Source organism: Nyctereutes procyonoides, unplaced genomic scaffold (genome assembly GCF_905146905.1).
Source record: "Nyctereutes procyonoides isolate TBG_1078 unplaced genomic scaffold, NYPRO_anot_genome, whole genome shotgun sequence".
Lineage (NCBI taxonomy): Eukaryota > Metazoa > Chordata > Mammalia > Carnivora > Canidae > Nyctereutes > Nyctereutes procyonoides.
Window position 1 is genome coordinate 102423254 of NW_026575125.1, and position 15779 is coordinate 102439032.

Here is a 15779-nt window from a genome sequence, read left to right on the forward strand (position 1 = left end):
TTAACAAAGGACTGCCATCCAGGGACAAAAGTCTCTGATGTGTATAGACAAGCTAGTCTTATTCCCATTGGATTTTGTCAGAATCCTAATGACATGGGCAAGGAAAACTGAGATGTGTTGGTCTTCACCAAGTCATTCACACTCTCCCTTGTGGTCCCCATTTTAACCCGCAGTTTGTTTTAGGAGGTGGCTAATGGGGACTGTGACTGCCTTGCTTGTTGTAGATACTTAGTAGATCTGTTGCATGAATACTCAATGAAAAAATGGTTCATATGGGATTAAATCTAAATGTCAGCTTCAAGGTCACCCCTTAGATTTTTATTGTGTTAGCAGTAGGAACCCTTTGTTTAAGGGAAATCTTACTCAGAAGACGGATATGTAAAGCAGATTTTAAAAATGGAGCTGCTCTGGTTAAAATAGGAATGGGGGACTCAGAACAACCCCCACAGCACGTCTCCCACATCTCTACTCCCGGTGGAACACAATCTGAATACACTGCCTGAGCTAACTGGCACAGAAGCCCACTGACTAATATAATGCTAATTTAGCCATTCTGGAAGGAGGGAGGAGGTACTAAGATAAACTATTACAGGGTGCCCAGGAAGGTGGAGGAGCTGAGATCCAGAGCACAGGAGGGAAAGGATGACTGGCCTTGAACGTGGCCAGAGCCTGAGGCAGACTCGGGGGTGTGGGTGGGTAGGTGAGTGGGTATAAGGCCACGAGCAACAGGTCCCGCTGACTCAGACTGCTCTGGGTTCAGCGATCCAAACAGACACCCCCACCCCAAACAGTGGGGGTGTCTGTTGTCATGGTGTCTGTTGTCTGGTGTCACGGAATGTCACCCCCCTCCATGACATTCAGTCAACAACTGCTCCATGGCTTCAGGGAGGTAATGGCCCCAAGGTGTACTCGTGGTGACCAAACACTGGTTAATATCCATAGCCAGAGATAAATAATTAGCAAGTTCATGTCTCATGCTGTTCTGCTTTTGGTTCCAAAGATGAACTGCTTAAGTATGGGCTTCTGCCATGATCAGGAGTACTGTAGAGGAACATGTGCCTGTACATTTGCCAGCATGTTTGGCGTGACACGGGAGACTTTGGAAGCAGAGTGATGGCACTGCAAAATACTAATGTGTTCATTTCCCAGTCTCAGTTTTGCCATTTTTCTGGCAGTATGACTCTGGACACGTCATGTCTCTCTCCTGGCTTTAATTTCTTCATCTGTAAAATCAGAGCATTGGACCCTAGGACCTACAGGCCCCTGCTAACTACAACCCTCCACTTATGTAACTCTGCCCTTTAACATAAAAACTGGTTTCATAGCAAATATGAGGAGTGCCTTAAACTGAATCTAAATCAGAAATGAGCAGGAAAGGTTGAGTCCTTTGAATAAATTGATCAACAAAACATTGTATATATACAGTGTCTATACATGATACTATGTTAGGTGCCATAGGAAATGGAATTATATGCATCATCTCAGAATTAAGAAGCTGACAGTCCAGGGGCAAGATACATATTCATAAATCTATCTAGGTAAAAAGTTACCTCTGAATTTCTCCAATAGTATTTGAACCTATATTTACTGATACATTGCATACAGTGAAGGTTTATCCGGTAGAGAGCAACCATTTGTAACTATTTATTTTAAAAAATATGTTGCAGTGATGCCTGGGTGGCTCAGTCTGTTAAGGGTCTGCCTTAGGCTCAGGTCATGATCTCAGGATTCTGGGTTCAAAACAACAGGCTCCCTACTCAGCAGGGAGTCTGCTTCTCCTTCTCCCTCTGCCCCTCCCCTGCTCATGCTCTGTCTCTCTCTCTCTCTAATAAATAAACAAATCTTTTAAAAAATGTGCTGCATTTGACCAGTAGGTAAATGTGCATAGAATATGAGACCTAATGGATTTCGAGGATATTTTGGAAATATATCTCTAACTTTGTAAATCTGGTCACCTTTATAGTTTGATAGAATTTTCTTGTCATATGTAGGGCTCATCTTTCCATAGCTGATATGTCCAATGCTTCTTTTTTTTTAAAAAAAAAAATTTTATGTATTTATTTAAGAGAGAGACAGCAAGCAGGAGTGGGGGGAGGGACAGGCAGACTCCCTGGTGAGCACAGAGCCTGCCTGGGGGCTTGATTCCAGGACCCCGAAATCATGACCTGAGCTGAAGTCAGATGCTTAACTGACTGAGCCACCCTGGTGCCTCCTATTTTTAGAGAATTTTATTTACTTATTTGAGAGAGAGGGAGTGAGAGCAGGGAGGATGGAGAGAGAGGCACAAGCAGACTCTATGCTAAGTGTGGAACCTGACATGGGGCTTGATCCTGGGACCTTGAGATCATGACCTGGGCTGAAACCCAGAGTCAGACACTCAACCAACGAAGCCACCCAGGCGCCCCTGTCACGTCCAATACTTCTAACTACAACACTCATAAGAATACAATACTGCAGTGAAAAAATATACTGTATTTCCTTTCATTACTAAGTCGAGATTACCACAACACTGCTACCAATAACATTTTGGCCCGCCACTCCTGACTCATCTTCCGTTTTTGAGTAATTTCATTTCATATGCAAGGACTAAAATACATGACCCAATTTAAGTACCTTTAATCCTGTATATTCTAAATATAGCAAATAGTTCATTTTCAAGAAATTTAATATGAAATACTGGGGAATTCTTGGTGCAGTGTTATTAAACTGTACATAGTAATTAAGATATCAAAAACACATGCTCCCCAAAGCCACTAGACATTGTAATCATTTTTCAGGCTATTAAGCAAAATGACAGAAGATTTTTTAATGATAAATGTGTTTTGGAATGCATAGGCTAATTCCCTTTTACTTCATGAAATAATGTTTAGCTCCACAGAGTCTAGGTCTGATATTTAAAGACCAACTCACATTGTCCTTTTGTAACTCAGAAGTCATTCTTTGTCTCTTGTTAACATGCCATTGTAGATACTCTGTCTTTCACACACACACACACATACACACACACACACACATTCCAGTTCCAGATGGAAACGGCCATTCCTAAAGTTCTGCCACACTATTTGTATGTGAAGAAGTGTGACAGACACTGGGACATAATTCCATTTGGAAGGGCCTTTTATTTAAATTTGCCTCTCAAAAGGTCTTTCCTTTTATTTTGAAATTTTAGATCAATGTTGGCTTTTCTAGCAACCATCAGATGGGGCCAGTGTTTTATGACTCTCACTGGTTTTATTGTGGGAAGACTCTGAAAAAAGTTCTTCAGAGTGTTTTCTATCATGCCTGAGATTCACTTCCAGATTTTTTTTTAATTTTATAAATTAATTTTTATTGGTGTTCAATTTACCAACATACAGAATAACACCCAGTGCTCATCCCGTCAAGTGTACCCCTCAGTGCCCGTCACCCATTCACCCCCACCCCCCACCCTCCTCCCCCTCCACCACCCCTAGTTCATTTCCCAGAGTTAGAAGTGTTTATGTTCTGTCTCCCTTTCTGATATTTCTCACACATTTCTTCTCCCTTCCCTTATATTCCCTTTCACTATTATTCATATTCCCCAAATGAATGAGAACATACACTGTTTGTCCTTCTCCGGTTACTGTGGCCAAGTTAAAAAAGGGTGTTGCCTGAGTTCTCCTCTGGGATTTTGATGGAATCTTGTCTCACATTTAGATCTTTCATCTATTTTGGGTTTATCTTTGTGTATGGTGCAAGAGAGTGGTCCAGTTTCATTCTTCTGCATGTGGATGTCCAATTTTCCCAGCACCATTTATTGAAGAGACTGTCTTTCTTCCAGTGGATCGTCTTTCCTCCTTTATCGTATATTAGTTAACCATAATGTTCAGGGTCCACTTCTGGGTTCTCTGTTCTGTTCCATTGATCTATATGTCTGTTTTTGTGCCAGTACCACACTGTCTTGATGAACACAGCTTTGTAGTACAACCTGAAATCTGGCATTGTGATGCCCCCAGATATGGTTTTCTTTTTTAAAATTCCCCTGGCTGTTCGGGGTCTTTTCTGATTCCACACAAATCTTAAAATAATTTGTTCTAAGTCTCTGAAGAAAGTCCATGGTATTTTGATAGGGATTGCATTATACGTGTAAATTGCCCTGGGTAACATTGACATTTTCACAATATTAATTCTGCCAATCCATGAGCATGGAATATTTTTCCATCTCTTTGTGTCTTCCTCAATTTCTTTCAGAAGTGTTCTGTAGTTTTTAGGGTATATTTTGAGAACCATTTGAATGGTAAATGGTTCTCCAACCTTTTATTTTCAGGTTGTAGGTGTCCTTCTGTCTAAAATGAGTCTCTTGTAGACAGCAAATAGATGGGTCCTGTTTTTTTATCCAGTCTGAAACTCTGCGCCTTTTGATGGGGTCATTAAGCCCATTCACGTTCAGAGTTACTTGAACTTCTTCTTAAAGGGGAGTTTTAAGAGTCCCCCTTAAAATTTCTTGCAGAGCTGGTTTGGAGGTCACATATTCTTTCAGTTCCTGCCTGTCTTGGAAGCTCTTTATCTCTCCTTCCATTTTGAATGAGAGCCTTGCTGGATAAAGTATTCTTGGTTGCATGTTCTTCTCATTTAGGACCCTGAATATATCCTGCCAGCCCTTTCTGGCCTGCCAGGTCTCTGTGGAGAGGTCTGCTGTTACCCTAATATTCCTCCCCATGAAAGTCAGGGACTTCTTGTCTCTTGCTGCTTTAAGGATCTTCTCTTTATCTTTGGAATTTGCAAGCTTCACTATTAGATGTCGAGGTGTTGAACGGTTTTTATTGATTTTAGGGGGGGATCTCTCTATTTCCTGGATCTGAATGCCTGTTTCCCTTCCCAGATTGGGAAAGTTTTCAGCTAGGATTTGTTCAAATACATATTCTGGCCCTCTGTCCCTTTCGGCGCCCTCGGGAACCCCAATTAAACGTAGGTTTTTCTTCCTTAGACTGTCATTTATTTGCCTTAATCTGTCTTCATGGTCCCTTAATTGATTGTCTCTTTTTTCCTCAGTTTCCCTCTTTGCCATTAACTTGTCTTCTATGTCACTCACTCGTTCTTCCACCTCGTTAACCCTCGTCGTTAGGACTTCTAGTTTGGATTGCATCTCATTCAATTGATTTTTAAACCACATGCTAAGGAATGTCCTGGGAACTTCTCTGACACTTAACAACTTTACTAATTAACTTATTAAAAATTTTAACTTTCTATTTCAAAAGCCAGTGTCTTTTCATGATACCGGAGTCTTCTGTCAGGCATCTTACAAATACTTTTCAAGTGTTTACGGAAGGGGATGGAAATGGAGATACCCCACTGGCTGCTTTACATTTTGAATTTTTCTTTGACCATCTGTCATCTTATGAACTTGAGAGAGCTAATAGAAAGTTTGTCCAGTGTGTATGACTCAAAGCCATATCACAAAGTATTTCAGTGTCCACACTATATGGCATGGTGGCTGGTTTTCTAAGAATTTTCTAATTGATGTTTAGTAAATAATGCACTTATTCTTTCTTTGCTGATGATTTCAGAGCTTCAACCATAGAAATGACTATATTAGGGACTTGGAAGTTGTCAGACAAATTAAGCAGTTTCTGCTCCTTGTACTTCTGCATATCTTTTATATCTAGATCTTGCTAACCAGAGCAAGGTGGGCCGTGGCTGTAAAGAAGTGGAAGGAAAGATGCAGTCTGAGATCAGTGACCCTGGATCCTAGGTCCAGGCCCACCACTCACCATCTGTAGGTCACTTGGCCTTCTGGTGTCCTCAGTTTTTTCATCTGGTAAACAGAAGTAATAGATGCCTGCTTCTTAGAACCATGGTGAATATCAGCTTATCTAATGTACACGAAAGACCTCCACAAAGAGAATTGAGCTATGCAATTATTTGGCAGAATTAATATCATTCACATGGAGTCACGTGGCTAACACAATCTGAAGCCAGGTCACCTAACTGGCCTCGGAGGAGGGAAAGTTTAGGGGTGATAAATGTAAAAGTGTTTTTATCATTTAATGTTTTCATAGCCTACTGGGAACAAGACAGGAGGACAGAAGATTTGGGGGTGGGGTAGGGAAGGGCAAGTTGAAGTTCCATCTGCCCAGGCTGGAAGACTGGTGGGAAGGGAACAAACTCTGAAAAGATGAGAGGTTACAAAGTAGAAAGAGGTGACCTGGGAACAGGGTGTTTTAAAAAGAGTGGCAGAGCAGAGAATAAAGTCACAAGACTTGTTCACAAGAGGGTGCTGGGTTAAAGGCTGACCTTGAGCCACAAATCATGGAATCACGCAGCTGGAAGGAATCTTAAGAGGCCACCTCGTCCACTCCCCCACCATTCAGCAGGACATTTCAACCACCCTGAACAGATGAGACTTTATCCGCCTCTGAATGAAAAGCCCTGACACCGAATGGGCAGGTATTGACTGCTCGGGCTTTTAGCTGTTTACAACAGGCAAGAAAACCATTCTTGGAATCTCATTTGAACCAGAACTGAAATTGGGGAAAAATCATAAGCCTCGAGACTTTCCTGGGGAAGGATAACAGGCAGCAGTTTAGGGATCGCCAAATCCGCACTAACAACACAGCTAGCAAGTCTTGAAGATAGAGAAAATGTCACTAGTGGAACTGGGTTAGAGGGCAGATGGCCCAGAGTATCATCTGGGTAAGAACGGATTGTCATCATTCTTGGTATCTGGGGGGGTCTTCTCTCTATGCAGGAGCCTCAGAGCAGAACACTTAACAAAAACAAAACTTGTGTATGGGTTTTTTTTTTTTTTAAGCAATATGGTCTAGCAAATTTCAGAACTGACGCTGAGGGCTTAGGGGAGTTCAATTGCTCTGTGAACACCCGACAATAAATCCTCACACAAATTAGAAACTGAAAAGGAAGTAAAAAGGTCCTCATTTCCAATCGTGGGAATGTTACACATGAACTCTGGCTTGGAAGGAGGAGGGGAGGCTGTTCCACACCTGCAGGCCTTCCCAGGAAAGGGGCCCAGGGCCTGACCCTGAACCCATACCCTCAAGGTTACACCACGGGACCAGCAATATGGAAATAATGTTACTTTAGTCCCTTGGTGAGGATATCGTTTCCAGTGCGATCCACGGCAACCTGGAAGGAGGCAGCTGAGAAGTTCCACAGAAGAAAGTGAAGAGTTATTTTGGGAAGTGCTCATAAACGGCTCCAGCTTTGGTCCATCGGGACGGACACACGTGGCCATACACGCAGAGACGGAGAGAAGCCAGTAGCTCTGCATTTACAGGTGTGTACATTGGAGCATCCTACTGCAGCTTAGTAGCTGCAGCCCCAAGCAAGGGGCCCAGGAAAATGGCATTACACTCGTGGATGCGCCACTCACTCACTTACAGGCGAGCTTGGGCAAGTTAACTTGATTCTCTCTACCGCCAACCCCCACCCTCCCACCTCCCCCCACCACCTCTCTCCAATCCCTAAAACTTTAGGTCAATTTAGTCAGGCATTCAGTGAATCCAGATGTTTGGCAGCATACAGGAAACAACATCTGGATGATTGATCGAATTTTTCAAGTGAACTCACTGGATGTTTTGGCAACATGCCCACTCAGCATTCAATGGCTTTCTGCCTCAGTTTCCCTGGTTATAAAAAAAGGGACAGCCATTATTTTTTATCCCTTACCCTGCAGGGGTCAGTAAGGGCTAAATAACGTCCAAAGGTAATGATGAGTTCTTAAAAAGAATGATTCTGCGACAGTGCTATATCTCACACCGTTTTCCGGTTGAATATTTTTCCAATATAACCAGTGAGACTTTTAGAACGTGAAATCGATTTGAAATATGGTTAAGTGCTATACAAATATGACACATCATCATCTTCTTCTTCCATCATTATCATCACTGTAACATTCTTCTTTGACTTTCTTAAAATGTCTCACTTTCCGATTGAATCACAGCCAAAGTAAGAATTTTATTGAAGGTCTGAGGGAAAAAAAAAATGTGTTTTGGCCATGTAAAGCAAGACAGATGAGAAAAAGAAGTCAATGTGGGTGTTTCGAGCCCAAGCAATTTTAACAGCTCTGCTTAAACAGGTAAAACTGGTCTATCAATGAGAATTAATTGGTTGCTCAATGGTATTTGTAAGGGAACCAAAAATGTTCACATACACATTTCATGGCAGAGGTAGGAGAAAGAAATTGTAATGGTACCCTTTTCAACTCTCATAATATATACCTCCCTACCTATGAAGCAGTTTCAGCTTTTGCGAGTGGAAGTCAAAGGAAGGAAACAATATGGGAGAGCAAAGAAGAGACACATCAAAGGGATCTACAACCACACAAAATTGGGGGAGTAGATTCGACAGACTGGCAGAAAGTACTGGAATAATGCTCCCTTTCAAATTTAAGTTCTGCCTACTGAGGAAATCCTGAATTATAATCATCTTAACTGCCATTTATTGTCTGTTGGGCAAACACAATTATATATATTGGTGTATGTATGTATATAAAAATACAGAATACATAAAGTACATTGTATATGTAATTATATGTAAGCTTTCTATAATGGGGGCCTAGATAAAATTTCTAGTCCTCACAGGAACTTTGTAAGAGGGATTTTGATATGTCTCTATAGTACAGACAAGAAAACTAAAGGTCAGATCCAATGACTTGCTTAAAGTTATATACCTAGTGAAAGCTGCAGCAGAATTCAGATCCGTCTGGATCCAAAGCCCATGTCCTTCCCACTGTCCCACATGGTCTCCCATGGTATTAATATCAAACACTCAACATCCTTGCTAAAAGGCTGTATTTTTAGTGACCACTGGATCACTTGGAAGCCCACATCTGATACAACATTCCTTTTCCCCAGTGGGGGTCCATCCAAAGGCCTTTGACTTCTCTTTAGGACTGCTACTCCCTTGCTTTGTCTTTACCTACTCACTGTTTTTGGCAGCTCTTAGCACTTGCCCCCTCTGCCATCCTTCTTCCCATCACCTGGCCCACCTGAGGCCTACGCAACCCAGCCAAAACTGATGAGCAGCAACTTTCCTCTGGCTCTTCATCACAGGCTGCCTTCTATCTTAAAGTACATTCTATGCTTGTGCTTCCCCTCCAAGGAAGCTATGAAGACAGAGGGTTAGACTTCTTGTGGCTCCCAAAGTCCCTGGCTCCTGGCCCCTGGCCCCTGGCTGAGCACACAGTAGGTGTTCTTTCAGATCCATTGATCAAAGAGATCTGTTGACAGTCCTCTTCTTTTAGGATGGGGCATGTGGACTGAGCCTGAGGGTTTGACCTCACTAGTGTGTGGGTGGGGGGGAGGCAGGGAGGGGAGGGAGTGGTGTCTAACCAGTTGAGCGGACCCCCCCCCCATAGATTTGGTTAGAGATAATTTAGAAATCATTCAGAGGGCAACAGGCTGCTTTTGTCCACAGGTGAAGCATATCATGCCCTCAGTTCAGTCATTAAGTGGTTTATATCATGTTCTGAACCCTTCAGAGATGCATTTTGAAGTAATCATACTATATCTACCCAGGGTTTATAGAGCCTCATGAGGGTGGGAGTTCACAGAAAGAAGGACCTTTGAGGCAAATACCACCATTATCACGTGCTTGGCAGCACTAACAACTATTTATTAAGTGCTCCTTGATTGCAGAGCACTTTATTAGGCACTGGAGGAGTCACACCCAAGTGCGTTGTAAATACTTTCACAAAGCCATTTGCAGTGAAATATACCACTATCAGAAAGCTCTTCCAAGCATTTTCTAAGAACCACAAAAATGTCACTGCTAACCTTCCTATTAAAAAATAAAGCCATGCCAATGTCTTCATCCAGAAACTTCTGCCCTTGCATAAGGATTTTAGTTGTGTTAAGTTCTTTCTAAGCTACAAATAGAAGTCAGTGTTGCCAGGGCCCTCCCACCCATGGATCATGGAGCAGGAACACTGTCACTGTGGTATACGGTGGCACTTTTGGTGGCATTTTTTTATTGTGGCCACAAAGCAATCACAAGCAGATGGTACAACTAACTTCTATTTGTGTCTTAGTTACTAAACTTCTCATGAGAGGAAAAACTCTGTGTACAGGTCAAGGGAATCTGTGGGTGTCTTTGTGCATGGTAGTGAGTCAGAAGTTGGCAAGGGTGCAGTGAAGTTGGTCTTCTAGTATCTTCCTGGTGTCAGTGAAAGCTGATACATGTCCCCATTGGAAAGCAATTTGGAAGCATGCATTAAAACACTCATATCCTTTAACCTGCTAACACCAATATCTTAAGAAAGTGATCTAAGATCAAGCAAAGGCATCATGCATGAAGAGGTAGCTTTATTTATGATAGTAAAAAAAAATCTGAAGCAATCTGAGTGTCCAGCAAAAGCAAGCTGATTAATTATGATGAATGCTTAAAGAAATCTTAGCCATAAAAATGATTAATATGAAGATTTGTGACATGAAAAAGTGTTTCCAATATAGTATTAATTTTAAGAGCTATAAATCACTTGTGTAGTTCCAATTATGTAACAAGTCTGTGTGAGTGTGGTTTTCTGGACAAATATTAGAAAAGAACAGCTAAAAATGAAAACAGCTAGAGTAGTGGGATTGTGAGAAATATTTTCCCCTCTATTTTCCAAGCTTTAATATTAAAATATTATTTTTATGATTTAAAAGTTGGGCGAAGGGGTGCCTGGTTGCCTTAGTCAGAAAAGTGTGCAACTCTTGATCTCAGAGTCATGGGTTTAAGCCCCATGTTCCGTGTAGAGATTATTAAAAAAGCAAAACAAAACAAAACAAAACAAAACAAAAAAAAAAACACAAAACAAAAACAACAAAATAAAAATGAGGTGGAAAACAAGGATCAGAAGTCCTTTTTAACAAAGAGAATATTTTTTGAATATTTATGTATTTGTTTTAGACACACACACACACACACACACACACACACCATGAGTGTGGGGAGGGACAGAGAGAGGGAGGATAGAGAAACTCTCCAGCAGACTCCTGCCAAGAATGGAGCCTGACTCAGGACTTGATCTCACAACCCTGAGATCATGACCTGAGCAGAAATCACGAGTCAGACACTTACCTAACTGAGCCTCCCAGGCGCTCCAACAGAAAAAATCTTTGAAGAAAATGAAGAATGGCTGCCTCTCCATGAGCCCGAGACCACAAATAGAACAGTAGACATTATCCTTCCCTCATTTTCCCCCCATTTCCATTTTTGTTTGATATACCACTTACCTGGTTAATGTGCTTCAGTTTGTCAATAATCTGACTGACCACTGGCTCAGGGCCCTTCATTTTCAGCTCATGGAGGTTGAACTGATTTTTCATGCCATTCCTTGCTGCCTTCTGGCTGTATCTGGAAAGGGGAAGGTAAGGAAAATGTTTGTCACAGGAGGGTCCCAAGCAAAACAAAAGCTGACTGACTGTACTTGGCACCAATGGTCAAGCAGACCCCAAGCTCTCTTCAGCCTTTAAAACTATGGGATGGTCCAATGGTGTGAAAGTAAACTACTCTAGATAGAGTCTATTTGCAATCGAGAACATTCAACATCTTTTTTTTTTTTTCCAAAGAGTGGAGGATACAACAATGACCAAGAGAGACAAAGTCTCCTCCCTTGCTGTGTTCTGGATGGATCTAGTGTGGCATCTAGAAGAGTAAGAGCTGATGGCAACTCAGAGTGATGAGAGCTACATTAAAGGAGGTCCCGGATCTTAGGGGTCTATGCAAAAGGGACCTTAACTCTGAGTGTGCTTTCTACTCACTGGAAAAAAGAAAGATGCTTGCGTGTTCTTGACCTCTTCCTTCTCCTCCACTTCCTCCTCCCACCATTTCCTGTAGGCCTTAGAGTTGGGTTTCTTTTCAGGAGGCATTCCAAGCCATGTGAAATATAAACTTGCCCTCACCTTATGCACTTTTCTCCCCATCCCCTCACCCCCCGTTAAAATAGGATAGTCGGGTTAAGGGCAAATTCATATTTCTTTTATTTTCATTTTTAATTACAAAAATAATTATGTTCATTGTAAACAATTTAAACAGTACGGAAATAAAGCATAAAGTAAAAGTTCTCCCATCATTCTATCCTTTCAAGAGAGAAGCATGGCTGACAGTTCTTCCAGGGGTTTCTGCACACTTGTACTAACACATAATTTTAACCCAAATTGGAAGCATACTATTTATGCTGATTTGCAATGTTTTATCACTTAATGTATATCTTAGACATATTTCCACGTTGGAAGATAAATAACTGTCTTGTCCTTATTCTTCTGTATGGCTGGCTATGTCATAATTTATTTAGCCAATCCCTGATGAACAATTGAATTATTCCTAATAATTAGTTAATATAAACAATGCTACAAGGAACATTCTTGTATACCAATCTTTGCACATTTGCACGAATAGCTATAAAGGATCATTTCTCAGAATTTAATCACTTATTTCTTTTTCTCTTTTTTTATTTATTTTTATTTTTTTAAAACATTTGATTTATTTTTTTAAGATTTATTTATTTATTCATTCAGAGAGAGCGAGAGAGAGGCAGAGACACAGGCAGAGGGAGAAGCAGGCTCCATGCAGGAATCCTGACGTGGGACTCGATTCCAGGTCCCCAGGATCACACCCCGGGCTGCAGGCAGTGCTAAACGGCTGCGCCACCGGGGCTGCCCTCTCTCTTTTTTTTTAAAGATTTTATTTATTTATTCATGAGAGACACACACACACAGAGAGAGAAAGACAGAGTCAGAGGGAGAAACAGGCCCCCCGCAGGGAACCTGATGTGGGACTCTATCCCAGATCCCAGGATCACGCTCTGAGCCAAAGGCAGACGCTCAACCGCTGAACCACCCAGCCACCCCCATATTTCTTTTTTTTTAAGATTTTATTTATTTATGCATTTGAGACAGAGAGAGAGCAGGGGGTGGAGGGATGGGGGAACAGCAGAGGGAGAGGGAGAAGGAGAAGCAGACTCCCTGCCGAGCAGGGAGCCTGCCACAGGGCTCAATCCCAGGCCTCGAGATCATGACCTGAGCCAAAATCAAGAGTCAGATGCTCAACTGACTGAGCCACCCGCGCACCCCTCACTTCATATTTCTAATCCCAAATTATGACATGCGATAAATAATTAATACTACCATATTTTTGCATAGCACCATACAAAGCAGTTTCTTATCATTCAGCCTACTTGAGCTTCTCAATCACATTGTGATGGATACAGCAGACATTTTTATTATTCATAACTGAAAATTCCACAACTTCAGAAGATATGCTCTGGTTTTGTTAGGCATTCCCTTCCATGATATAATGTATCTGCTGATATTAAGGACATGCTTTGAAAAAGATATGTGGTAGCAGAGGAGATCAGGAAATCTAGTTCTGACTTTCATAATTAAAAGTCATCTTATAAAGGAAAATACTTTTTAAATAATCCCTACACTCAACATGGGGCTTGAACTCATGACCCCGAGATCAAGAGTCAGGCGCTCCACTGACTGAGCCAGGCAGGCACCCCATGAAAAGGAAGTAGTAAAGAACATTTGATTGCATTTCTTCTGAAATGATAGCCTAACATATTCAGCTTATTTAACTTTGAAGATGAGGGAATACACAGATCACCAAGCATCAAAAACCAATTGCCTTTGGGGCTATATTAAAGAAATGCAAAGCAGTATTCTTTATTTAATGTCTTGTGCCAATCAGCTTATTAGCCTCCTCTTTTATGTTCATATAATGCTGTTTAAATTCCATCTCCCTCCTGATGATACCAGCAACTTCATCATGTCTTTCTTTGCACCTACTGATGCCTGAAGCAGAGACCCTATTCACAGATAAAGAGGTAAGGCTTATTATAAATCTTCTGAAATGAACTTCAGGAATGTGTTCCCAGAGACATTTCCATGGGTTTATTCATCTTGAAGCTCACTGGTCACTTCTATGCCTGCTCCTACAAAACAAACGTCTTCCTGAAGTTTATGATCCTCATTGGAATAGTGTAAAGACATCTGCCAACATAGCGATTTTGCCCTATACTCCGTCTTCCAAATCACCTATAAGTATTAAATCAAATTAGTCCCACAGCTGATCCCTTGTGGCCCTACTATATTTTTTTCTGCCATTTGGAAAAGTGTCCCTTTCGCTCTATTTTTTCGCTTCTTATCTCCAAGCCACGGATCAGGAGCCAGGACAAAACACTGCTCTCCAATCCCATGGTGACTCAATTTTTTAAAAACAGCTTTGGGTTGAAAAGCTTGCCAAACTTTTTGAAAGTTGAAATACCATCCACTGTTCCACTCTATACATGTGCTATTTAAATCCTCAAAGGACTTTAGTAAATTAAGCATGGTTTCTGGTTACAGAAGTGTTAGGAAGAGCTGGCCTGTGGCTTCGACCTAAAACTTGCCTTTATTTTATGTATTCCACAAAGCAATAACCAAAAGTACTGATCCAACTGATTCCCATGGCTGCTAAAATTTCATGGCACTGTTTTAAAACTCAGTGTTCTTGTACTCTCCCTTTAGGTGTCTCAATACCTTCCCCATGCCCCTGATCTTTTTTGTTTCCCACCTCTCTGCTCTGTTCTCCTTAGCCAGACAGAATACAGAATGGGACCTTAAAAGCCATGAGTGCTAAATGGAATATTATGCAGACATGAAAAGGATGAAGTCAATCTATATGCATTGACATGAAGCCAAATCCAAGATACACAGTTGCAGATACAAGCAGTGCTTGAGAACGTACAGTGTGATTCCATTTGGGGTAAAAATGGTTCTGCATATGCACAACTCTCCTGTACTTTATATATGTTCAGACAGACACAGAAAAATTTTAAGAAATGGTAATAGCTCACTCTGGTGAGCAAGAAGAGATGTTGGGGAACTCTATCTTTTTTTAAGATTTTTTAAAAATATATTTTATTTATTTATTCATGAGAGACACAGAAAAAGAGAGAGGCAGAGACACAAGCAGAGAGAGAAGCAGGCTCCACGCAGGGAGCCTGACGTGGAACTAGATCCCGGGTCTCCAGGATCACGCCCTGGACTGAAGGTAGTTCTAAACCACTGAGCCACCTGGGCTTCCCTAAGATTTTATTTATTTATTCATGAGAGGCACAGAGAGAGAGAGGTCGAGAAGTAGGCTCCTGACATTGGGGAAACTCTTAATTTTATGTTCTCCCATATCTTGTAAATTTTTAAAAGATTTTATTAATTTATTTGAAGTGGGGAGAGAGAGAGAGAGAGAGCATGAATGGGGGGAGGGGCAGAGGAAAGAGAGAAGCAGACTTCTTGCTGAGCCAGGAGCCTGACGTGGGGCTCGATCCCAGGACCCTGAGATCATGACCTGAGCCGAAGGTAGATGCTTAACCGAGCCCCCCAGGTGCCTCAATTTTTAAATCTTTATAATAATTTAATATTTAATGAGTGAAGTTTTATAGAATAGTTAATTTTCTTAAAGGCAAAAGAGAAAACCAAAGGAAAGAAAAGACAAATTAAAAGCAGGACTAACTCCTATACATATGTCAGGGCTGATGGGAAATCCTTCTTGGTAAGAGTTATGGTGGCCATCACTAACAGCCTAGCTTAATGGTGTTTTATGACAGAATGCAATAGACACAATCACCCTGGATCACCTTCACACCTCAGATGCTTATTATCAGGTCACAAACTCTGCTTCATGAGGTTAAACACAGCCTATATGTTTCATACTCTTCAGTAAGGTGACTCCAACTTGCCCATTTCAAAGAGCATATCAGGGGATCCCTGGGTGGCTCAGCAGTTTGGCGGTTTGGCACCACCTTTGGCCTAGGGCGTGACCTTGGAGACCGGAGATCG

General features: G+C 41.5%; 1 protein-coding gene across 1 annotated transcript in view; it reads right to left on the reverse strand.

Annotated features, from left to right (window-relative positions):
• The window catches only part of GPC3 (glypican 3), a 439059-nt gene that overhangs the window by 105530 nt on the left and 317750 nt on the right, over positions 1-15779 (reverse strand). The window contains exon 6 of the mRNA XM_055337953.1: positions 11193-11313. Coding sequence (XP_055193928.1) covers positions 11193-11313 — 121 coding nt within the window. The remainder of the gene's footprint in view (positions 1-11192; positions 11314-15779) is intronic.